Below are 26,434 nucleotides of genomic sequence, written 5' to 3' on the forward strand. Positions count from 1 at the left end.
GCACAAAATATAAAAATTAGAAACTATTCCACAAGTATTTTACCAATCGGTGCAAAATCTGGATTTATTTGGTTCTTAAACTTTTTAAATACTCACAACAGTTAATGTCTTTTTTAAAGCAATACAACCAAAATAATTTGAAACTCCGAGTCAATATCTATAATATCCACGTAATCATTGGTTACAAAATTTCCACAAGGTTCAAATTCATTTTGCAGGAAAAGCAGTAGCCTATTCCAATAAACTCCTCTTTTGTATTTTAAAAGGGCACATTTTGAACATTTCAGGGGTTAAAATTTTAATTATAAGACACTATTTATATATGTTCAAACATAATAAAGTGATTTGTTTGATATTTTCTACCAAGATATTTTTAACTTTTGTTCTATTTATCGACTGTAATATTTTTCTAAGGTGGCAAAAGGTCAATAACTGCAGTAAAGAATGAAAAACAAGGTTTTATAGACAACTTACTTAGCAACAGTTCTATTTAACAGTTTTGACCTTTTTGTCAAATAAAGCAATTTTTCACAAGCCAACAAAGGTCACGATAGAAATATTTGTCCTTTTATGGTTTAGTCTCAGGGTAAGTGCGTCGAAATAGATGATGCCGATGGGCGCGTCCTTATGGCTGCTGCTTCAGTTATTATTGAAATTGATTGAGACACACACACTTGCCTGAGTCACCTGACCTTGGTCATCTGGCCGAAAATGCGATTAGATTATTTTTCACACACTCGTCACGCGATCGTAAAATAGACGAGAACTAGCGGAAAGGTCACTCCTCCATATATACTAAATGCACCGGTGGGTCTCTCTTTTTTAATTTCTGCTTCGAAGGATAAAGCGCGGGTGAACGGAACGGAAAATGCGAAAAAAAATTAATCGGACGCTTCAGCGTAATGAGGGCTAAGGTCATTCGTCGCCAAAGGATAAATCTCCGATCTGCTCTTTACTCTTATGTTCGAATATATTTATTTATTTTATATCGCGTTGCGGAACGAGATGTTGGCAGCCATTTTTATCTTGATCCTGGTCAACAAGCAACACCTTGGTTTTGATTTGCAACGCCTCGTTGCCGACTTTGCTTTACTGCTTTTATTCGGAGAAAGGTCCCTGTGATATTTTTTCTCCCGACAAATCTCTTCTGCATGCAAATATAATGGTGACTTGAATGCATGCAAATGAAATTCGTTTTCGAATTCCAGGTCAGAAATGTTTTTCGTCTGGATTGCAATAAAAATGGCATGTCGGGCCCACAACTGACCTTTCGTCAAGTCCTTAAAGAAATCAATCAAAGCTTTACAGAATAAACTGAAAAAAAGTTTTGAATTATTTTCAATAAATAAGGTATCAATATCAATTTTGTTATGTCAAATTTTCAATTATATAATTGCAAATTCAGTTTCAAAAAATACAACGCTGAATTAATTACAAAGTATTTACTATTAATTACTGGTAAAATGATAGTTATTATTTTTAAGTCTCTTTATTGACTTTATTATTGTTGAAATAACTCAGCCTGCAGACTTACAAAAAGAGAATCTGTCATACACTAGCAATTTTATATTTTTTAACCCACTATTCCCTGAATTTTTAAAATGTTAGAATCAGAATTCTTTTCTCAAAATCATAACTTTATTTTATTTTAAATAAAATAAAAAAAAAAATGTTTATTTTCCCAAAATAACATTAAAGATCGCTTAAACTTCGGGAAAAATTCAGAATAATTATTGAAAGAATGTAACACAAAATGCACGAAGGTTGATTTTTATATTATTTTTATCATTTATTTAAATCACAGTTAATTTTTAACAATTTACTTATAAATACTCCTTTGTATTCATAACTTTCTTATTACATAGTGAACTCCAATTTTAATTATGCCCAATGAAGTTTCTTTGTGACTGTTCAAGCGGAAACGATTATTGTAGAATCACTTTCATTAATTGTGAGACCATAATAGCCCAATTATACCACCAACAGGTCGATCAGGGGCGACACGAATTGCTAATTACGATTATGAAACGGAATTATAATAGTTTTATTGCACTTGCAGGAGGAAATTTTTTTTAGATGTGCGCAGAAAAATATAATTTTCTACTTGTTTATTTTCTGCAATCAAAACAAGGAAAATCCGAATTGATCAGTCACGCTCGGCGTGTGTGCACCTTTTTATTTTTTTCCACTGCCGTCATAAGCAGACAGGCCCACGGGCAGATCTATTTTTTAGCACTACCGTCGTAAACAAATCATCAAAACAACACGTGTTTTCTAGATGGGTCGATCTGCGTTGCTCCAAAGAACCAATCACGTTGCTTTGAAAAACCATAATTGGCGTGTTTTTAATGTTGCCAATTCTTTATTTTGCGAAGTTGTGAGCGAAAAGCCACAGTCGTTTTCCGGATTTTGTGCGCACAACTTCTCTTTCTCTGCTAACTCGGATTCAATTTTGGGAATTATTGCGAGAAAGACCTGAAATTATTTTAATGTTTCAAAATTTTGCAAGTTTTATGTAATAGAAAATGCCCGAGTTCCTGTTATTACTGAAAAAAGAAAGCATCAGTGTTTGTGTCAGGTGCCTTGGAATTTATTCAGGTGAGCCCTTTTCTATTCTTTTTGCCTATCTTGAAATCGCGAAATGATCTGCATTGTTTCGAATTCTTGATGGCAATCGGCATTTCCTGTAGGACAAATTTTGACCTCACACCGAATTTCGTCTTTTTATTTCGAAATTGTCCTCGACATTATATCATCACGAGGTTTCATCTCCGGGATTTTTGTTCAAATTGCTTCTAATTCGAAGAATGGCACTTGAAGACTTGAATCTTTTTGTTCGGCTCTTTTGTTTTGCTTTGACTTTGACCCAGTAATTTTCCTCTAGCCTTTTGAACAAATGCCACTCAGGAAAAAAACGTATATATCTCTGATACATTATACGGATGACACACGATCTTGCCTTTTCAATGTTGGGTTTGTCACAGTTCTCTGACATGGAAAATGTTTTCTAATAGATTCATTGTTGAGAATAAAAAAAAGCGCTGCGGGTTTATAATATAGGTCAATTTGTATCCGAATGAAATGATTGGCGTTTCATTGCCTTTGCACTCTCATTATGTACTACGTCACTTTTTTTCATCTCGACCAACGCGTGTGTTCTTTTAATTATTATTGTTAAAATACAAATTACCAAAACTCGGTATAAAAAAGTTAATTGCTGACAAAATTTAATTCTTATCTCGACGAGGAAGGCGAGAATAATTTCGAATACAATTAATTTTAGACGGCTTTCCCACGCTTTATGGGTGTCTCTCTCACTTTTAAAGGTCAGAATATGAGTGATGTTGCCGGTTTGCTAATGAAACGGCGGCAGCGTGGGCATTCAGATTCGGAAGCATAAATTCACCTTTTGTTGTTGTGAAAACTTAAAATTTATTACAATCATATTTATAATTTAGTCAATTGTGAATGAAATTAAATTTTCATTTGCTATGTTTTTTAATACAGTATAAAAAAACTGCTTATAAAAAAAGTTAAAATTTAAGATCGTCATACAAAGTTGAAATCCATCTTTAACTAGCAGAAACTTGGATTTTGAACAAAATAAAAAGTCTGAAAAACATTATCTTTTTACGAATGGAATGGGATAATAATTTTATATATTAATTTACTTATAACCGCACCCGTCATTTTATTTCTATTTCCTTTTTACTTTAAAGAAATGAAAGTTGAACAAATTAAATCTAATTTTATGGAGTAACAAGCAATTTTAAGCCAACTTCTTTTTACTTCTGGACCACTGAAAATGACCTGCTCTTTCACTCGCCGCTCTTACATTTCCGCATTGCCCTCTCCAACCCGCGAGGCTAATGGTCCCTGTTGCTATATATGAAGCATAATTAGGCTCATCGTGACGCACCGCACTTTGCATAATTAAGGCAAACAAAAGGAGCAGCGGTCGTCGCCTCTTCATTTCAGTGCGTGGAAAAGTGCCCGGCAACTTTTGCGTAACTGTGATGAGAGCACCGGAGGGCGCGTTCCAAAGTCTGTGAACTTTCTCTGATTGCTCTGCTATGCTACAGCGCCAAAATAAAAATCTTGACGCGATTTTGCATAATGAAATCAACACCCACTGCAAAGGGAACAATGGTTTCTTGTTTGCTTTTGTTAGGATAATTCCCCTGAAAGAAAAAGAGAGATTATTTGGAAATATTAACTTCATTCACTCTTTTTAATGCAATATTTTTGTAAGCGTAAAACCCAAAGAAACCACTCGAAACGGGAAATAATTAAATTAGTCAAGGCGATTAGTCACAAGTTTAGTATTAATTTAATGCAATTATTTTATTACTAAAAGATATTTTTTTATCCTTCTGTATTCTTTTAAAATGTTTCAAAGTAAAACAAAAAACAGGACCAAAAATTTAATGCACTAGAGTTAGAATTAAAAAAGTCTAGAATAGATTAAAATAAATAATTTAAAATTTCTCAAATACATAAAAAAGAATTCAATTTTTATTAGATTAGGAAATTTTATTGAACACAACATGTGTACGACTTAACAGGAGAAGAAATCCAATTTTTATAATATCAATAAAAGCCGTATGAAAATCTGAACCGGATCAAAAGTTGTAAATAAGTCACAAAAATTCGCAAAAATTACACGCACCGATTTGAATTTGGAACTATTGCACGCGTGAGTTATGAGGCGAGAGGCGATTTATGAACAGGTTTGGCACCGCGTGTCCTCAAGTCGAATAATTTAATCGCGCCAACGAGCAAATTATTATATCACCCGGCTGGGCGCGATCAAATGGAAAGTATGCGCGCCCAATTATTTATGCATATAATTATGTTATTATTGCACACATTATTTGATACAAACAGCTTTATTGTGTCTGATCCCGCCCAGAGATGCCCTGAATTTGCATATTGGCCCATTGTGCAATTCAACTGGAAAAATTTGTGCGTCGATGATATCATTTGATACTCGGGTCTAATTGCGGAACCTGTTTAGGAATTGATATATTTTTGAAATAAGCGGTCCTGATCCTTGCGTCAGGGGTCGAGTTTTGTGCGAATTCGTTGCCAAATATTGGCGCGTCTCGAGTTGCTACACGAAATTCTCACTTTACGACCCGAAAGCTGTGAGAAAATGTTTACCAATAGAGCCTGAATCTAATTTTACTTTTGATCTAGATAATTTCTAGATGGGTGAAGCTCGCAGAAGAAAGTAAATTAAATTTTAATGTCCCAGTTTTGGAGAAATCCACCTGATTTTCTCAAATAATAATGTATTATTCTACATTTATTAATTTAGGAATATTGATTCTCGGTAATCTTTTTTCCTAGTCAGTTTTTTCAGTTTCCCTAAAAATTTCAACTTTTTTAGTTGCAAAACCTTAAATTTTCCTTATAAAAATATAAGATTAATTCAAGAAAATTTATAATAATTGATATATGCATACTGGTAAAGATTTTCATTGCATTTTAAAATTGATTCCTTGGTTAAAACAACCAAAATTTTAAATTAAAATTTTATCCTTTTAAAATGAAGCATAATTAATAATATTAGAATAATTCAAAATTATTTTTAAAAAAGGAAAATTTTGCCATTTTGTTAGACTTTGATAATTTTATAATTTGTAGAATGTGGATTTGAAAGAGCTCAATACGAGTTTACAGAAATTAGTCAATTTAATTGATTAAAATTGACACCAATAAAGTAATTTTCCGATAAATTGTTACTGCGTTTGTGTAAGAAAATTATAAGAGCGAATTGATTGTGTTATGCATATTTTTCTTCAATTTTCAATTTGCATTGGCTGCTTGCGATAATTATTGTTTATTGAGAACGACAAGGAGGGGAATTAAGATTGGCGCAAATCGACATTATTACAATATGCAATATGGAAAGCGAGCGTCTGATGATAATGAAAAAGAGCAAGGCTTCGGTCACTGACTGACGTATGGCACTCGTACGTATTTACACGGCCAATAATCAGCAAAGGCTGCTTTATTGATTTTTATGCGCGCTGCGAGATCGAGGAAAATCGTCGCCGTCGGCTGCGAATTCATTATACGAGCTCATTTAGTTGACGAGAAAAGAAGGCGCGCGTGGTCGGTACAAAATAATAACGCACTCACAATCCCAAGGTTTCACGCGAGGATATATTTGTATGCAGCTGATGGGCCATTCATTCCAGACCACGATATATTCGTTCCCAATTTGCATTTTTATCTAAAGAAAGAAAGGAAGGTCCTTGCCGGAAGACGAAAAGTTGCCTTAATTAAAACTTAAAAGTCCTTTAAAAGAAATAGTAATAATTTTTTTCTTACAATAATAATTAGAGCATATTATAATATTGTAATAATTTTTTGATTGTTATTAATCATACATGTTTTTTAAATTTTAATTATTACATAATATGAAATATTTTATCTCCACTTGTGACCACTTATGATAATTTGTAAACAAATCCAATGTTCAATGAAAATCAAAGTTACAATCAAATCGTCTGTCGGCCAAAACTTGTCCACCTACAAGCTCTCAATGAATAGGAGATTTTTCAACTTTTTCAGATTAGATAATATAGCAAAAAAATCTGGAATACCACACGTTCGCGTCTTATCAGACGCGATTTTGTGTCAAAATCCATTCGCACAATCAAAACGCTTTGGAGCAGAGTGGACTCTTTTTTCCTCGTTTTTATCTTGATCGATTTCTTATTGTGTATTCAGCACATGTGTCGCTTATTGGCAAGAAGAATGAATTTGCAGAGTAAAATAAAGATTTATTATTTCTTCCGTGTCAAATTAAAAAACTGTTACGAAAAATTATTCCGCAGTTGGATGAATAACAAATATGGAAAAACACGATAAGACATAAGTGTATATTAAAATTTAATCCCTTCTGAGGAAAATCAATCAAACGTCAGCCGCAGCATGATGCCATCAATAATTTGCAGCCAGAGTGTTCAGTTGTGATTGCAATCGTGGCAATAAATTGCAATCAATCCGACTCTCTGTCCTGGTTCAACGGACAAAAAATCTGATCTGGGATATTTTTATTTCTCTGACGGCATTTTACAGATTAAATTCGCTGCGAATAAAATTAAATTTTAATGAAACTTGAGAATAAAAATCAGACAGTGAATCGCAGATAAAACTGCTTCTGAAATTTATCGCTTTGTCAGAGAAATGGTGAACTTAAAATTTACTGTTAAGTTTGTTCAAGCCATTAAAATTTCATGTTAAACAATGAAAAATATGATCAAACAAACTTTCATGATCTATTATTTATTTTTCAAAATTCACCATCATTGCCAAAATATTAGAGACCTTTTTAACTACATATTTAGGTTTTAGTTATTTTTCTAGATCGTTTCCCTTCAATTATACAAAAATTATTTAAAGCACGAGTAATCATCCTTTTCAAAAAATTTAAACCGCATTGTGATAAAAGAAAAAAACAGGAAATTCAAGTGTGGCTTTTGCAACTCACAAGTCGGTTACTTGATGTTAGCCAAACACCTAAAATGCAACGTCTTCTGTGCACAATTCTTTTTGCAATATGCATAATTCCGAGCAGTCTCTCGCAAAATTGTAAGGCCAATTACATTTCATTGAAATTTTCTAATTACTGCTGTAATCAGCTTCAAGCTCAGTATCGTGTCTAAAGCTAAAAAAAGAGTGCATTCGTTGCCATCCAGCTTATGGTCGTATCAAATTTGAGCAGTGCTCGTGTCCAAATAATGTGACCGACGTCAACGTTCAATGTGTCTCAGTAGGTTTCCGAGGTTACTGCTTGCAGATGGATCCTAATAGTGCGTAAACAATTTTATGCCTTCAGGAAATAAGATATTGCGTGTTATGGTTAAAAAGAGGATGGAAGTTCTATCTTTGAACCAAACCACCTCAGTTTTTTTTAAAGAAATCTTTTAGAGTTTGGATAAATTTAAAAAAAAAAATACCACAAAATCCATCAAAAGAGGTAATTTTCAAACCATTGAAACGCTATATTTAAATTGATTAAATTAAAATTCTCAAAAGTTTTAAATTAATGAGCTTTTTCTGGAAGTACATCTTATTCCCTTTAGATCAGATATCAGAATAAATTAATCTTACCATTTAATTATGCACAGAACCTTGCAACATTCAGCGAAGTTATGAAAATATTCAAATTGCATCAACACTTCCCAATCCTACAGAGGTTATCCCTTTGAGTAAGAATTTTTTTATCTTTTGGAACTCTGAAAATTGCTATTTTTATTTTCATTAGATTCCAAGGAAGAAGAATCAAATGCAGAGAAAAGAGCAGGCGAATCACCGGCGTGTCCTCCTTCAAACCTGACAATAACGAATATCATTTTGCTGGTGTTGAATTTTCTGTTTGCCATTTCGATTATGATTGTCCTCTGGATCAAGTTTCGAAAGCGAACTTCGATACCAAAAGTTGAAGATGTTATTCATTACCATGATGTTGGAAGTGACAAGGAGTCTGTCAATTGCCAACAGAAGGAGAATATTTATTCTGAGGTGGTAGAAAAAAATTATGTAAATGATGAAGCGTTCAAAAATTTGAAAGAAGAACTACAATATTGCGAAGTCCTCCCTTGAACGTCAGATTAAAAAGAAAAGTTGAATTTTTTGATGCGCCAAATATGGTGTATTTTTCTTTCTCTACTTTTATCTCAAGAATTTTTATACATGTAAAGAGATGAATTTTTTAGATAAAATTTGAACCAAAATTCATTTCAACTTCCTAGAAAAATTCTTATCACGCGACGCTGATCGCTGATAACAAAAAGTGCGCCTTTCATTTATAGTCAACCATTGACAGAATGAAAGGATGATAATAAAATAACAAGTTCTAAATTTATGACAGCTCAAATTTTCATCTATAACATTTTCAGTTCTTAAAAAAAGTTGTGATAGGTTTTTCTATCGAAATTTCAAAATTTGTGCTTCAAACTATCGACAAATGGTATAGATATTATTGTAAATTACATTTGTGCAGATACAAATAAAAATAAATATTTCTTCACTTGAAAGAAAAACAATCGTTGATGTCACAATTATTTAGAGTCATAGAAAAACAATAATACCAAAGACCCAATAAAAAATATTGCCAATCAGTCGATACGAAATTTTAAAACGCGTAATTGTGTAGTTAATATACTATTTTTTGTTACTCTGAAGGGATTTCCAATCGATCATTTACTTTGTTTCTTCATTTATATTAAGCCTATTAAGGTAATAAACATAATATCTTGAGTAATTAAGGTGCGTAAAAAAAATCTGTCCTTATATCGTGATAACTCCTATCTTATTGGAATGTAAATGTTTTGAAATGTGGAACGAAATGAAACGTGTAAAATAATAATTATAATTTATACCCAGTTTAGGTCAGTAAATGGAAGTAAAAATGAAGAATGTCTGCATATAATTTTATTTTTATGTTTTTAGTTAAAATTGGAGATATCATGCAAAATTTATTTCAAAATCAATGTACACTAGGGGGCTGAATCAAAATCTAAATATAGAACATGCAATTTTTCAATTTGCAATGATTCATAACACAATTTGCAACAGTCTATCGCCATTGGTTGTTTGCGCATTAATATAAATTAGTTTCTTGAGCCACACTTCACTGCGTTTATTATTTTCAAATTTGATAACAAAAGCGGCGTGGGGCTCGCAGAGACTGATTATTGCGAGGGAGCCGTCGACGTCATCTTCCATTGAAGAACGTCGTGGCTGCTGTGCCGGCTGGTCAGTCAGTGTCGATCGAGCCTCTCGCACGCACCCTCTTGAACCTCTATATGTTGAAAATATAGCCAACCAAAGGGGGGACAAAAGAAAGCACACATGTATCACCTTGAAGCATCGAGTGAGTCCAATAAATTAAAATTTTTTTAGGGTCAGGGCAAGTAGAAAAATTCCTTAATTGGTGGAGCCGAAGGCGTCAACCTATTTTATTATTATTTTTGGTTTATCTCAATTGAACGGATTTTACGTCTTTATTCGCTGCTATTTTTAATGTTTGGTGGCGAAGAAATTAAAAAAAAAAACGAATAAGAAAATTTGGAGGAGAATCTGAACTATTTAAGTGGGTTAAAGTCGACCGAATTACAAATTAGCCGCTGATTTTCAAGGTTTTAATTAATTCTGATGTGTCAGGTTGATCGCAAATGTTAGGTCTTCATTAATTGCTAGTTAGTGGTGGTATTAACAAATTTGAATGTAAGCAAGTGGAACGGCTTCCACTTTATTAGCGCTGGCATGACCGTGGCCTTGAATGACGATTATTTCGCCGATTAATTTTAAACATGTACAAGCAAACGGCACGCCTGATCGGCTCAAAGTGAGGATTTCCTCCTGAAAAAAAAACAGTTAATTAAATTTATCCTTAAATATCACCAGCCGGTGTTGATTTAATTATAATTAAATTGGATTTCATCCTACTTTAATGCTTTACGGGATTTTATTTTTTTCTTTGGAAAATTACAGGAAATTTCCATTTGAAGAATTAAATCTTTTGCATAATTAAGATATTGTTGAGGTCTTGACGCCGACTGATGAATGCGCATTTATGATTGACTTATCTCTGCGGTGACACAGATTATAGCGAAAAAGTATTTCTTCACCTGTCATGAATTGATTGAAAACTAGCAGATGTTTGATATAGCATAAAATACGCAGTATTCTGCGAAAACCAGAGCTCCATATTTTGTATTGATTTGTCCTCTGCTACCTCTAGATTATTTATCAAGAGGAAACGTAGCTATAAAATAAGGTTTACGCTAGAAGAAAATCTTGATTAAATAAGAATCAATTATGTAGCAATTTAAGCTCAATTTTTCGCATTTGAAACAATTAAAATTAAATGAAATAAATGCTGATTATCAAATAATTTCAACATGAACAACAAAATGAGTGTTTTTATTTTTATTTATCACAAAAGTTTGAAGGTAAAATTACTTAAATTTTCTCAAACTACAAAACTTTCAGCTCTGCATAATTAATTATACCAATCAAATTAAAAAAAAAAAAACGTTGGTAAACATTAAAAATAACTACTTAATTCATAATTTCATATACGAAATTCAGGCGTCACTATTTGTTGTCTTGATTATTCATAATTATAATCTCTATCCTTGTTTGCATTGTACACAGGCTCGCGCCCAGTGAAAATAATCCCCTTCAAACCAGAGTCAGCCCGACCTTACTACAATATCACTTACTTCAAAGGCGTAGAAAATTATCGGAAATTATACGTCTCACTTTGTAGTACTATTTCCGGTCACGTGCTTCAAGTTTTCAATTTGAGTAATTCAAACAAGCCAACCAACTGAACTAAACTTATTCAAGAAAAGCATGAGCAGCAGGAGATAAACTCGATTGTGTAAGCGACCATTAGAAAGCAAAAGTTCGGTGTTTTTCAGCGGTGGGCGTTTGTTTTTAAAGAAGATAACGCGTCATTAATTAGAGATTAATCAAAGACGAATGACTCAAAGTAGATCAAATTTAAATTTTTAATCCTATATAATGCCAATCACTCAAAAAATATCAATCATTAATACAATCTTAATTTCTTGTTACAACAAAAAAAGATCGATTCATCAAATTTATAGAAGACTAAATTATTATACTAGTTATTCCAATAATTTGAACCATTTAATAACCACCATTGAGCCTTGATTGGAATAGGAGTTAAAAATATTATGGATGAAAATTTAGTAGAGTTAAAAATAAAATGTAATCACGTGGTTACTTTTTTTAAACTCTCGTGTCCTCTGTTTAAATGGACTGGTTTTTTTGTTTCAATATCAACACTGGCATTCTTCTGGGCGTTTCTTTACCGTCTTAGGATTACACTGCTGTGATGTCACTTGGCCCTTTTAGTCCTTCTTCTGTCGACACAACGCACACAATCACAAAGCCCTCAAATATGATAATGCACAAAAAAAATTTGCTGCCACAAATTGAGCAAGGGAGAGCTCGTTGACCCCTGTCGCCTTTGCTCTCAACGCGTTTCATCTTGACATAATTTTGTTTTTACCATTCTATTCATCAATCAATGCCAAATTAAGAATTTCAGATAAATTTAGATTAGATCCAAAGTTTGATTTAAAAATAAAAATTGTCTGGAAAAAAGTTGTAGATTTAAATTATCCGGCGTATTATATTTTTAAATTAAAGTGATTTATTGACGGCGAGCGGTGGCCGGCGAGTTTGGTCCGGTTCCTTTTTGCTCAAGTCGGATGCAGACGACTTGAGTGTGGGGGCCACCAGAAGAAGGAAGCAAGGTCGGCCGCTTTGCACTCTTGATCGCGCCTTATCAAAAGGGGTCCGGCACTGGACAAACCACTTTTGCCGCCGCCCATTCATTGTTTCCTGCTATCACTTTGCTCAATTACTGACTGAGATCGAAAGGATTTTTCGTACGCGAGCCGCCTAAATTAATATCGCGTTTTCTTTGTGTTGCAGCCGGCGAGGGTGATCTGGGGCCGCCGCCCTACGAAATACTCGACGTCAACGAAGTCATCCAAGGACTACTCAACGATACAGGTGAGAAGGAAATGAAGTTTTCGCTTATTACATTAATATTTCTATAGTAATCTTAATTTTCGTGTTTTTTTTTTAATTAAGTAAACTAAAAATTTGGTCAAACTTATGACTTCCAAATTTTAAATAGCTAGAATATTGTTACTTGCAAAATATTTGAATGGTTTTTTTTATTGAAAGTTAACTTAAATTAGTTATAAATAATAATAATAATAATAATTTATTATCAAGTTACTTATTTTTAAATAATATTTTTAATTTTTGCTTAAATAAGTGGTAATTTTTTAAATAGATATTTGTTTAAATTATAAAAGTTTATTTAAGCAATAAGTTTAGTACAAATTTAATGATTATAATAAAAAGTATTTACCAAAATTTTTTTATGTTTAAATGCTAAAATATTTATAAATATTTAACCTATCAGATGAAGAGGTAATTTGTTAAACAATAATTTGTTGCCAAATAATTTACAAATCTCAACCTCAAAGTATGGATTGAATCATTGAAATTATAGTACATTAAAAAATTAATAATTAAATATTTATTAAAAACACTATGTGTGTACAACATACAAAAAAGACAATGTAATTTTATTTACAATACTATTTGAAAATTGTATTATCTTTTATTTTATGTTGTACACACATGTGTTTAATAAAATATTATTTTTAATTATGACAAAAAAATTAATGCTAATTTTTTAATTTATATAAGTAGTGATTTCAGTCAAATAATTCGAATAACAGTGAACTAGTTAATAAATAATAAACATTTTGTGCGAAAAATTAAAAAAAAATTAAATTATGAAATTTTGTTTAATATCAATTTACAGGACAAAGGTTTGTTCGAGTTTATAATTTTCGCGCTCCAGATAACGTGTGCTTTGCAAAAAATTCGCAGAGGTCGCTTTTTGCAGCGTTCCGAATTAAGACGCCTTTCCACGCTTGATCGGTTGAATTAGTGCGAGCGTTCGCCAACAGGCGGACCTCAAGTTCTCTCTGCACCACTGGTGCTCTTGTCCCTTTGGGCCAAGGCTGTTCTCCAGCGTTCAGCGCCTCACCAAATTTTCACATTCGGTGTAGCCGTGGATAATAATAACAATGTTAATCCGATCAATCCTTGCAACTGATTTCCTTGCTTCAATTTGCCGTGAAACAAGAACACACCTAATCGATTTCACGCCGTTTTGTTTTTCAAGCTCAATTCACTTTTGGCAAAGGTCATTGATGATTAAGTGACGGCCTTTTGTTCAGAGGCGCTGATCTTTCAACTATGCATAGCAAATAATTACACATTTTAATCGGGTTCGTCTCCAACAAATTTGAACTTAATATGTATTTATATTTTTTTCCTTCACTCCCCATATGTTATATTATTTATATACATATATTTTATTTAATTATCTACCATAAATCACTATAAATTAAATATTTCAAAATTCGTTTAAGCCAAAATTTTTAGGCCCCTATAATAAAAAATTAAAAAATTGTAAGAAAAATTTTAGAATTTTTCCTGTTCTTACTAAATCTGAAGCAGAAATGTCATTTCTTGTGTGGTTTTAACTACATTTTTATCCACTTTGGCAATTATTTGAGGAAATATGGAAAAATATTCCTTCATTATTTAAAAAAAAAAAATTGATTTTACAGTGCCATTGAGAGGTCCTTCTATTAATGATATATTTTAAAAAAGAAACCATTAAAGAGACTTCGGTAAAAATAAAAAACGATTAAAATGAATTTTTAGGCCCACTTCTTTGCAAATTCAATTAGAAATCAATTAACTTGAGGAGAGTCTAATGCTAAAAAATGGCCTGATCAATTTTGCTCAAAATTTCAGTCTGCGCAGTAAAAATATGTGGTGGAAATTATGGCGAAGCGAAACAGGGGGTTTGCTCCCTTTTTTGACTCATGTGAAGGACCAGAGTTGACTCGAGAGTGCAACAATCGCCAAACAATCAAACAATGCACTGATTCGACTATGTCATAAGCTTCTCCTTAAGTCAACTATTTTTTTCTAATTTTTTCCACTTTAAAAATATAAAATTATTATTAAATTTAAATTCCTCGGCTGCAATACTTTAATTATTTTAACTATTTGTTGTTGTTATTTCAAATGATGATTTGACCATTTTATCTCTTGCTTTTCAGACTCTGAACTGTCATCACTTTCACACCTAGGTAAGTTTATGTCATCTCCTAATTATTTCTCTTGACCTATATTCTCGCTCAAAAACCCAAACGTTCAAAATAAACGACGCCTTTCAATTTGAACTTTTTGCAATGTAATTATCGACACCTTCGCGCAGAGAGCACCTGATCCCTGTCAATACAGAGGTGCTGAATGGCACACATTTGACCGAGTAATAAATATAATAGACCTCTGGCTCATTCCATATTGCTCAAGTGGTGCGCACAAAATAGCAAAACATGCCATTTCGTTGACGCAGCAAGTCGTTAAATAGACGCATAGAGGTGACCATTCGAGCACACTTTACCTCCTGTTTGTTTTGGTTTACACGAGTGTGTGTATGGGAGAGATAAAGTTTGCGGAAAATGCAGAGGTGTACAAATGGTGCGACCTTCGAGATTTATTCTTCCGATTTATTCTAGTGACGGGTTTTTTAGTACAAATTTCCTTCTTCAGCATTACAAATATTTTATCACCAAAACAGACCTTTTCGAGACAGGTCAAAGAGCATGCCATTAATTTTTTTTTGCGGAAGAGGACCAAGTTTGAAACGTGAGACTTCTTTTCCTTTGTTCCGTCTCTCTTTCGAACAGTAAACAATGCATTAAGTTGTTGGCGGTGAATTATTATATTATGTGCCATAATAGCTCTCAAGAGGTTAGTTCGCTCCAAGGTGAGAGACAATTAAGAGGCGGCCTACCCGCAAAAAGCAGCGATTTCGCGGCAATAAACCTGTTGCTGATGAGGCAGGGCACCTTCACACCACATTTACATATAATTGGCGTGGTCAAGTTCAATTCCTATATGACAGGCAAAAAGCGCATGAAAAAATGAATACTGCCAAAAACATTGGAAGTATTGAAAAGGGAATAAAAGGCTATACAAAAAAGTTTTAAAATTTCACATGATTAAATTCTTATTTTGTTTGACAATTTTTTGTTTTTATTTCACAATTTTTTTTTCACATTTCAAGATAAAGACTTAATTAAATAATAAAAATCTTTACTCTATTAAACTCTATTCAGTTTAAAATAATAATAAATTGTTCAACCTATACAAAAATACTTAATTAATTGTAACTTTTCTCATTTGTTATTCATGGGGGTGAAATTCACATGTGACAGAAAATAACTAGACGAGACAGAAGTGGACTCTCTGGGGATTTTTTAATACGTTGACAAGAAAAGTTTTTTTACAAATATTTATAAAAAAGGACATAGAACTTACATTTATGGATTTTTTTTTAATTTTCAAAAGAATGAAAAAAAATCAAATATTTCCCAATCGGATCTCAATCAAACAGTCTATTTGAAAAATAGATAAACCTTATATAGGGCACAAATCATGGGCTAATTTGCCCTATTAATTACACACTGCCACAAATATTGAAAAAAAAATATTTAACTTTGAAAAATTTGTTTTTTGCATTTAAAACAAAAATATTACTTTCTCATTGAAGCATAGATTTGAAAGCACTTTAAAACAAAATTAAAAGCCCTCTAGTTATTTATACTTTTGCACAAACCCCGCTGGCATGTGTTACGCAACGTCTTTCACGGCTAGTAATTTTCACGGTGACAGGACGTGTCCTGCACGAGTCACTCGCAAAGAAGTTATCAGCAGATGTTCACAAAGGGAATTTGTGCTGAAGACAGACTTTGCCTCTGCTCCACAAACGCACCCAATTTGCACAATCCCTTATCTAAATAAGACGTTGGATCGGGTTGCTGATGAAGTCTGCCTCTTATCTAGAATTAATTTCTGCCCTCGTGTGGTGTCACTTTTTCCGTTCTTCAAATCCACTTGACGAGATAATTCTGTAATCTCCGAATCGAGTCGACTCAGCGATATATACTCATTCAATCGGGTAATTAAACGCGATAAAAAAGTTTTTATCGTACAATTAGTGGAGAGGTAAAGTCCATATCTTCACTTTAATTGAGGAAGAGAGGAATTTTTCACTCAAAGAATGTCACCTTTATAAATTGTGGATAAAAAGTTTGGACCTAAATTTCACATAAAATGCCAAGGATTGAAGCAAGAAATTGAAATTTTATATAAAAGAGAAATTAATTGAAATTCCGGGAATGAAAATTGCGTTGAGTGGACGCGTCTCTGTGAGTAAGCGAAAGTTCAAGGCTATTTCATAATCATGATATCGTATAAAAGTTTTATTGCTCTTTTTATATAAATATATTTTCGAACAATATTCACGATTTGGAAATGTACAAGTGACTGTGAATGATCCTTTGCACACCAGAGTAATTAATATTCCTTCTTCCGTAACATGGAGAGTGAATAAAAAATTATCTCATATGCATGAACTTATTGCGGTGACTTGAAAGACAAGCGGCGGAAGATCAAGCCCTTTGGGATGTTGGTGATACTGTGCTGCTTTGTTTGAAAGCAAGGCCGTTATACTCACGATGAATACAATATCAGGTATCCATCAATTATTCCTCAGTGCTTGCACTTTTTTTCGGTTCGACGCCCTTGACATTCGCTCGCTCCAGACTCATCTTCCTGGACTTTTCAAAGGTCTCTAGCGATTAATAAGTTCACTTATGAATAGACAGGCGAACAAATGTCTATTTATTTGCCAATAAAGGCGACTTTTAGGATCAAGTATTATTTTAGAATTCCGGATAAAGTTGTTCCTAATTCCTAAGCAGAATTCTAAAAAAAGTCATTTTTATAAAGCTACAAAAGAAAAGTAAATAAGCAAAGTATTTTGATCAAAATATTCTTTTTTTTTCTATAAAATAATAAAGGTCTTAAAATTTTACAAACCTTTAAAAAACTTCCTAAAATAGTCGAAAAAACCATCTAATATATTTTAGTCGTATTTAGTCTCATACATTTTGAATCGGAATGGCAAAATATGCTGATTCTCATTGTCTTGCAGATTGCATAAAAATATTAAAAAGCCAAAAGTGAAAATTTAAATTTAATTAACTAAAAAAAAATTAAAACAATTAAACCCGAATTGTTGAAATGCTCTTCAAGTTGAATAATTTTCATTGACTTCAATAAATATTATAAAATAAACTGAATTCAAAGTATCATAAATTTTAGTTCCTATCACAATATAAATTTATTAAACAATTATTTATACTTTTAATCTGAAACTTTCTCCCTAACTGACGTCGTAGCTTTTATAAAAATTCGGGCGTTTCCACGTGTCTCGAATCTGAGTAGATTAATGCGGGGAAGTGTTTGGATTGTCAATCGTGCCGATTATTTATAAATAAGTTTTTGGCTCGAAAGCGTGCACAAAATCGTCGCGTAAACGAATCAATTCCCTTGGCTGGTGGGTCGGTCGTTCGCGGTGCCGACCTCCAAAAGGCCAAAAAATTGAACCAGCTTGGCTATTGAACGTGAGAGTGTTTGTGTGTGTGTGTGTGTGTGTGTGTGTGACCAGGTACACACACTCTTCGCGTAAAAAATGCGTTGTTTGACCTTTGAAGTTGCGGGAACGAGAGAGGCGGGAAGGAAGCGAAGGAAAGATAGAATATCCGAACCTGCGACGTAAGGTCAGGGTCGGCAGTCTCGAGAGTCGCCGAACGAGACTTTTCCATTTTAAACTCGGGTTCGGCCTCTCGCAAAATTGATTGATGAGTTGGACAATGGGAAAAAGAAACGGGCCTTGTATTAATTATTTGGTGCAGGTCTGAAAAAGTAATCTATTTATCTGGTATGACTGCTAATCATAATCTTCAAAAGAGTAATTAACTTCCTCCGGTAACAATTCAAAAGGATTAGGCAAAACATGAGAAGATATAATCAAGCAGCAGATGTTTTATTGTTTGAAGTTCAATCAATTGATATTATGATAACTTTTCTATTGAGCTTTAATTAAAAGTGCTGTTGGGAATTTAATAAAACGCTTTTGGATTGCAAAAAAAAAAAAAAAAATGAACAGAAATAAAAGCGGTTTATTACAACGCCCTTCCAATTTACACAGAGCCTTGACAAGTTGACTGAATTATTTTATTATATTTTACTATTGCCCTCAATTGTCACAAAGCTTTATATTTTTATCAAGGAAACAACATTAATAGTGGAAATGCTTTTGATGACAGTATGATTGTTTGAAGTGCTAAGCGCGTCATTGTGTTAAATATGCACTAAAAATTCCTTCTGAGAATCATTTTTACGTCTTAGCAAATGGGAGTGGTTAATAGCAAACATTTAGCGACAGCAAAAATGATTTTCAGTATTTATTTTCAGTTAGAAATTTCTACATCTTTAAGAATAAGCTTTATTTTATTTTTAGGTTCCAGGTAGATTTCTCTCTAAAAAAAATTAAAAAACCTACCAGAAGAAATTGCTCACACGAATTTGAATTTCATGAATTAAATTTTTTAAATTATTTTTATATGAACGTGAACACTGTCTTGATCATGTTATGTCCTGAAATGCTCTAAACGTTCCTTTAGAAAATTATAATACAGACAGAAAATAAATTGCTTAAATTATTTCGTAGTTTAATTCATATTATTAATTTCTCTCTATCAGATTTCATTTTTCCTCATGACAAATTATGGTTTTATTCTGACCAGTTTTACGTAAGTGCGACCGCTACAGATTGGCGCAAAATGTATTTTTTACTCAATGAGTCAGGTTATTTAAGATACTTCCACAGTATAAATGAGGAAGGTCTGTCAAAGATTGAGCCAGAGATGTATCGAACGACGTTGTTACCATATGTGATTATCGCAGCCTGCGTTTTATCGGCCAGCTTTGCGTACCAAGGTACAAAATTAAATTATCTTAAATATACAATTTGCTTTAAAAAGGATTTAAGAGAAATTAGGCAAATCTCCGCAGCAGAAGCCAAAAAGGCCAGTACTCATAATGTTGGCACCTCCTAACAGAATCAAAGGTTTATTTAAATTATATTACTCCAATTTTGCAAAAATTATATTTCTCTTAATTAGAAACTCCCAATCAAAAAAACAAAACGATCGAGATCTCAACGCCGGCCATTGAAGTTAGAGGTATTATTATTCTTTTTTAATCCAAACTACCAAAAAATAATATGTTTCTTTAGGAACCCTGAATCCAGAAAAATCTTGGATGATGGAGATGGAAAAAGAAACTATCATTTACCTTTGCATGTTTGTCCTTTCCTACAATTTTATTGGTACTGTTATTATTCTCATGCTCCATTGCGTCAATTTAAAAAGAGGCAAAGCTTATGCACCGAGAAAACAACAAGCCCAGTGCCGGTACTATTATGTAGCCTGTGAACCCAGTGAGGAAAATCCTAAAGTAAAATCTGATGAAAATGTTTTTCCAAGTGAAGAGCAGGAGGAAAATACTTATGAAGTTGTTTTACCATCACAAGAGTACTCAGTGGTATATGATCACTTTAGGCACTTAATTCCAGCAAGACCGTTAAATGCTACGATGGTTCTAAATTAGTTATTTAATTTAAATAAATAATTCGATTGATTATACCAAATAAATAATGACAGACGATAGTTTAGAGTTGCTTTTCAGTTTTTTTTAAATTTAATTACCTCTCATAAATTTATAAAATATACATTTAGTTCCAGAAGTTTGTATATTGGGTTCAGACTGAGGACAACTTTGCCCCATACATGAACTCAAACCTCATAGATATTAACATGACAAAATAAAAATTTAAAATAAGAGAGAAAGATAACATTAATATTTATCAATGAATTGCTTTTTCAGCGTTGCCTTAAAAAAATGTATTAAAAGCGTATTTTAACCCTGAATTAGCCAGTCATTTATAGAAACAATATATTATGTTAATAAAGCAGAAAATGAATAATAACATTTTTTACGTTTAATAAATAAAATTAAAGACACACTTCCTGTTTTATTTTTTAATGATATGAGATTAAAATAAGCAAAAGTTTTAAAATCAAAATCAAAATTTATGAAAAAGTGCCACAAGTCACTGTGTAAATCATTGAGTCAGCATCTGCAGATCTGACGTACATACATGTCCCACGTGTGTGGTACAAGTTAATTGCTCTTGAAAAGGGCCGAAGTCATTTCCACTCTAGATTTCTAAAGAACGGTTTAAGGAGCCACCTAGAATGGTTATCAAGCTCTGAGTCGTCCAGGGTCTGCACTAGATAAGAACAAAAATAAACAAAGGAAGGAGCACGCGTCAAGCCCATGCCTTAAACCGGCGTTGAGCTCAGACGACAAAATAAACACTATTAAAAGCGGCTCCGTTTTTGTGTGTAATTGGATTTCGGGAATTATTGGCAATATCAAAAAGCGTCAAAAAGTTATTGCCGGATTATTATCAAGGTGCACGGGGTAAAGTGCTCCTCCAATATAAAAATTAATGATAATATAATTGATACGCGAAGAAAGTTTCTGTGTAAAAGGGCGACTTTTGAGCTCAAATTTTAGTTAGTAGATCCCAAGTAAAGTCGTTTTTTTTTTAATTTTAACAAAAGTTATTTTAAGATACCTATTATAATTCAATAGAAGTTTAAATAAAATTAGGAATAGTCTTCTTGAAATAGTTATAACAATGAGAAAGAAATTTTCCTTTAAAAAAAATTCATTTCCCAAGAAATTTTTTATGAAATACATATTTAAATAATTTTCGATTAACACCATTAGAATGAAAATGAAGAATCTGAAGGAAAAAATTAAAATATTTAATAGTACAGATGCATATTGATATTTAAATAACAGTTTAAAAATAATCAAAAGAGTACAAAAAGAAAAAAATCCTAAAATACAGTCCATGAAAGGACTTGACTTTTTGGGAGCATAAAAATCTTCAAAATCCTAACAAATTTGTTGAATTTATTTTTAAGTGTTATTGCTACGCACCAATCCGACAGTGTTTTTGGAACAATGGCCAAATAAAAATAATATGCTTGGTATTACCAAGTTGGTAACAGAAATACGCAAACAAGACGAACAAGGAAATTGTTTTATCGCGGCGTTAAAAAATCACCCATTTGATATCGTAGCGCGTGACCTCACAAATAAAATTTGTTTTCCAACTACCCACAGGTGGGTGGCGAAAAACTCCTCTTTTCCATTGCCAACGTGATTTGCAATACAACAATGCATCGAAACATAAAAAAAAATCGGACGCCACGTGCTAAAAAGTGGAATGTATTTCGCAAAATGACATTGTTACGATAATATACCTAAATATACATGCTACGTGCCGTTGAAACTCGTGCTTTTTTTTTATCTTGTCCAGCCGATTTATTTTTGGCTGAAATTCACGTTTTTCGCACCACTGATAATTTGAAAATCCATTTTACATTTTGTTTAAAAATATACACTATGTTTCAGATGCGCCGAACGACAGCGTTTACATGATGAGCGGCGTGTTGATCGCCATGCTTTTAGTCGCCGTCATCATCGTCCTCCTCGCTGTCACCATCAGGTGCTTTATTTCCTTCACTTTCTTCGCCACTTAACGGGCACAACAAATTAGTCACTACTTGCGAAAAAAGAGAGAATTTTTCTAGAGAGGAAGGGAATTTCGTTAATAAATTAAGCCATTGAAACGACGAAACGCGGTCAGGAAATGTTGTTATCGTGCTAATTAGTTCAAGTTTGTTTACAGACACAATTGCATTGTAGTCCCGGTTATTTTTCAACCTTTTCATATCCCGGAAAATGGTTTTGGTGGGCAACCAGAGACTTTTTAGTAAACAGAAAATTGTATTCTAAATGTTTCTAGAGAGCTGATAGTGAGAAAAATAAAAAAAAAACGCACAAGGTTTTTTTTATGAAATAGGAATTTCCCTGGTGGTTTTAGATTCCAAATGCCGGTTCTATTATAAATTTTTTTCTATAAAACAGCTCAATATAGTAGATTCCTATTTCCCGGGAATTTATATTTTTAATTTCTAAATTTAATTCAATATGATCACTTCAGTTTGTGAGACCACAATGGATTTACTTTCAAGTAAAAAACGAAGCCATGAAACTTATTGTAAATCATATTGTCTGTAAAAATTGACCGACGCTGGGATTTGTTTTTCTACAAAACACCCACGAAAATCAATGCAAATCTATCTTAATCAGGAATCAGGACAGATCAAACGGTTTTATTTTTGAGGAATTATTTTAAAACCAAATAATTCATCTTTAAAAAAATTGCAAGACATCTCCCCCTAGTTTGCAACTTTGAATCCAAATCAACTTGAGTATTGACATGTGATATGAATCATTTTAATTTCCTCTTCTCTGCATCTCTGATTAAAAGTGATTAACTCGATGAATACCGGATTAACTTTGATTAGTGAGAAAAAATTTCTGATAAATCTTACAACGTTTTCAAATTATTATATCATATTGAACACGATTCTATGCTTAATTCTCCTGACGCAGACAGTTTCAACCCTTTACTTGTGCCGTCACCGTGATAAACAACTCGCATACTTGTCATATTGCGCGCTAAAACCATTACTTGCAGTTGCAACTCATCCTCTTTATATTCTTGCACAAAGAAAAGACGTCGGGCAGACACAACAATGGCTCATTATTTGGGTTTCACATTCTGAGCGTCGGTTGAAAATTCTGCGTCTCAAAAATCAAGAACTTGAGAATTCCCTATGACGTTTCAACTAGTCCCAATACTTTTTAACTTGCAGTTTAATGCGCATTTATTGCGCCGCGTTCGTCATTAGTAAATAAATGGGAGCGAGAATTTCACGCCTACAAAACATAAAAGTGGGTCCGGTTTTTCCTGGTTCAGCTCTCGTGTGTAACTTTTTTTAAGGAAAGACGCGCCGTTAAAGATTGCACGCGAGAGGTTGATGATTGGATGTTCAAAGGGATTTGCGTAAATGGACACGGGAGAGGAAAGCTGTTGTTTGGAATGCAAATAAGCATGAGAGGAAAATTTATTAAAAGTTCGTAGAAGAAGCATTTAGCATGTTATCTATATAGATTCACGTCAGTTTTGATGCACGTTTATAATTAAAAATTAAACGCAGATCGGCTACTGGGACGTCATGGTTGGCTGCAATATTTACACAAATAATTAAAAACATAAATAGTGCTAATTATTTATTTCACCTTTTCTAAATAAAACTAATTGATGCTCAAGGAAATAAGAAACCCACTAAAACGTGGTTCTGAAAATAAATATTTTTTCTGGTGCGCTAATTAAATAAACCTCAGAGTTAAAAGTTCGACAATTGAAGCCACTTGAACTCCTGTAAAACATGTTGCCAAAATTAATCGCCAAAAACACTTTCCAAGAGAAATTAATAGTTATTCGTAAGCAATCAAATGTAAAATAATATATTAAGAAATTTTTCTGAAAATAATGAATAATTTTTTCGCCAAGTGTTAAAAAATTTTGTAAAATAATCGCATTCAAAATAGATAATAATATATTTTTCGCTGAATATAAGAAGTAAGACTCACGTGGCGGGGGAATCGCGACGGCTTTTCGCGCGGTGTGACGCCGAAGACGCGTCCAACCACCTCCTGACGTCACCGGCGGATACTTAAGCCGAGCTGCGAGCCACTGGCGGACCAGTTGGTCGATCGCGTTTCACGGTGTAGGAGGATCTGTCCGTAGATAGCTACTATACTGTCCGATCGCGAACGACTATTTTACATTACACAAGATGCAGTACAAACCTGGCAGGGTGGTTCTAACCCCCAGTTTCCGACTCTTGGTCCACAGCAAGCTGAGGAAACGAGGCGACGTCGAGCCTGCCGAGTCGCACCACCGGCCATCCGCCCCATCCCCTGTGCAACAACACCAACAGCAGCAGCATTCACCCCTTCCATGCACCACCCCGACCCTGGTCACGCTGGCCGAGCCTCCCATGAGCAATTTGTACGAACCCACCACCGCCTGGAATTACCCAGCGGCCCACTTCCTCTACTCCACTACTGATCAGGTAAATAATTAATTATTTTATTAAATTATTTATAACTAAATAAGCCTGTAATAAATAAGATAGAAATAAGTTAAAATCAAGTTAGAAGATTCGCGGTTAATTTTAATTTTTATTGTAACAAATTTAATATTAATTCACAAAAGAAAAGCAAATGTAGCACAGTTGAAATTTAAAAAAATATTAATAATAATAATTTGACATGAATTGCAAAATTATGATATATTTTTTTAATTAAATGTTGATTATAAGTAGAACTTTTTATAAAAATTTGAAAAACATCTAAAATTTGCAGCAAATGCAATTTAAAGAAAATATAAAATTTGATTACCAATAACATTAAAATTTTCAGAACAATTTTAATTATTTAAAAAATTCTTTTTCCATGCATTTTATTAGCAACAAATTTGTTAATCGAATTTGAATCAATTAGCAATAAATGTGTCAAAAAGTTCAAGACAAGACGAGTTTGCTATTTCACTTGACAACTCTTCATTCTTTTCTAGCGTGCACAGGTTAATCTGTGCGAATAAAAATTTTATCTGCCGTATTTACAGATTCACTTAACGCGCTTTGCATATATTGACCTATCACGCGCGCGTGCTGTCGAGTTTTTCGCCGCCGAGAGCTTCCGCATGTCTCAAAGATTGAAGCATTATACAAGGCGCCGCGCTCCGGAAATATCCAATTTTCCGCACTTTTTATTAGCCGAAATTGCCTCCGTTTAACTTTTATTGATTTATGAAGTGCCATAATTTTGCGGTTAATTTTAAGTCGACTATAAATCATTTAGTAACATTTGGAGAGCTTCAACAAAAAGTTTAAATAGAACAAACCGTCTGCTTTCTATGCCATGCATTTTTGTTAGAAACAAAGCCATTAAAAAAACTGTAGCTGTCAAGCTGGAGGACAGTGTGGACTGCATTTTTTTTTTATCACACAATAAACACTAACCTTGACAATTTAGTTCAATACTCATGCGGGAAGAAACTCAATACAAACATTGTCTGCAGTTTGTTTTAAAAATAAACAAAGAATAAAAATAATAATCAAATATTAATATTAATTTTTGTTATGAAATTTCATAAATGATTTGAATTTTAAATTTATTCAATTAATTTGGATTTTTTTTTAAATAATAATGAAAATTTGTTTTTTTATAGGAGACGACAATTACTCCCTTGGCCACCGAACAGCCTGGCTTCTGCAAAGGCGTGAGGAAAAACCTTGGCGGCAAGTGGAAAAGGCTGGTGCGGAGAAAATCTGCCCAGGATTGCCCTGTGAGCCGCGACCACCTCAAGCAGATCTACGTCTACTGAGGAACTTGTTCCGAATCAAAGTTCAAACACTCACGAGAGACTAATTACCAGTGACGGCGAAATATTGCCGCTCTGGGAGCGCCACCCAGGGCCACTAGGAAGAGGCTGTAGATGTATAGATTTGAGTGTGATTAATGGTCTCTGCGGGTATTCTGCTGTTGTTCCTAAATTGTGTGAAAAAGATGCTATAATTATATGATCGATTACAAGGTGTTGTTGACCATTTCATTTGGCTCATATTGAGCTATGTAGGCTTAAAAATAAAACGAGAAAGTACTGCTCTTCAAAAAAATAAAACGTTCCTCTTTTTCTTCAATCAAGTAAGAAAAAACTAAGTGAATTTTTTAGACTATAGTAAGTTTTTTTTATCTTCTAAACAAGAAAGTATTATTTTGAAGTTGTACTTTAGAATGATCAATTTTAAATTTAGCCATGAATAAATCTTAACAGAAAATTAAATGTCCTTGAAGTTCT

General features: G+C 33.1%; 3 protein-coding genes across 3 annotated transcripts in view; all 3 read left to right on the plus strand.

Annotated features, from left to right (window-relative positions):
• The window catches only part of LOC132192984 (uncharacterized), a 39,219-nt gene extending 12,972 nt beyond the window's left edge, over nt 1-26,247 (plus strand). Inside the window, exons 2-6 of the mRNA XM_059613243.1 lie at nt 12,493-12,573; nt 14,721-14,750; nt 22,069-22,162; nt 24,425-24,644; nt 25,805-26,247. Coding sequence (XP_059469226.1) covers nt 12,493-12,573; nt 14,721-14,750; nt 22,069-22,162; nt 24,425-24,644; nt 25,805-25,960 — 581 coding nt within the window. The 3' untranslated portion in view covers nt 25,961-26,247. The remainder of the gene's footprint in view (nt 1-12,492; nt 12,574-14,720; nt 14,751-22,068; nt 22,163-24,424; nt 24,645-25,804) is intronic.
• Nucleotides 7,390-9,436, plus strand: LOC132192710 (uncharacterized). The gene is made up of 4 exons (XM_059612793.1): nt 7,390-7,605; nt 7,656-7,826; nt 8,145-8,225; nt 8,282-9,436. The coding sequence occupies exons 1-4, from the start codon at nt 7,539-7,541 to the stop codon at nt 8,617-8,619; spliced, it is 657 nt and encodes a 218-aa protein (XP_059468776.1). The 5' UTR covers nt 7,390-7,538; the 3' UTR covers nt 8,620-9,436.
• On the plus strand, nt 17,689-20,586 carry LOC132192654 (uncharacterized). The gene is made up of 4 exons (XM_059612711.1): nt 17,689-19,515; nt 19,568-19,645; nt 19,701-19,760; nt 19,814-20,586. The coding sequence occupies exons 1-4, from the start codon at nt 19,359-19,361 to the stop codon at nt 20,185-20,187; spliced, it is 669 nt and encodes a 222-aa protein (XP_059468694.1). The 5' UTR covers nt 17,689-19,358; the 3' UTR covers nt 20,188-20,586.
• Nucleotides 26,248-26,434: the final 187 nt, after the last annotated feature.

The sequence above is a fragment of the Neocloeon triangulifer genome, unplaced genomic scaffold (assembly GCF_031216515.1).
Source record: "Neocloeon triangulifer isolate White Clay Creek 2 clone unplaced genomic scaffold, ASM3121651v1 ptg000003l, whole genome shotgun sequence".
Taxonomy (NCBI): domain Eukaryota; kingdom Metazoa; phylum Arthropoda; class Insecta; order Ephemeroptera; family Baetidae; genus Neocloeon; species Neocloeon triangulifer.

Bases quoted from the DNA above. Each gene is read 5' to 3' on its own strand.
- LOC132192710 (XM_059612793.1), top strand. From the start codon at position 7,539: ATGCAACGTCTTCTGTGCACAATTCTTTTTGCAATATGCATAATTCCG. The intron at 7,606-7,655 runs GTAAGGCCAATT...TGCTGTAATCAG, and splicing joins GAGCAGTCTCTCGCAAAATT to CTTCAAGCTCAGTATCGTGT. The intron at 7,827-8,144 runs GTGCGTAAACAA...AATTATGCACAG, and splicing joins CTTGCAGATGGATCCTAATA to AACCTTGCAACATTCAGCGA.
- LOC132192654 (XM_059612711.1), top strand. From the start codon at position 19,359: ATGTATTTTTTACTCAATGAGTCAGGTTATTTAAGATACTTCCACAGT. The intron at 19,646-19,700 runs GTTTATTTAAAT...TCTCTTAATTAG, and splicing joins ACCTCCTAACAGAATCAAAG to AAACTCCCAATCAAAAAAAC. The intron at 19,761-19,813 runs GTATTATTATTC...ATGTTTCTTTAG, and splicing joins GCCGGCCATTGAAGTTAGAG to GAACCCTGAATCCAGAAAAA.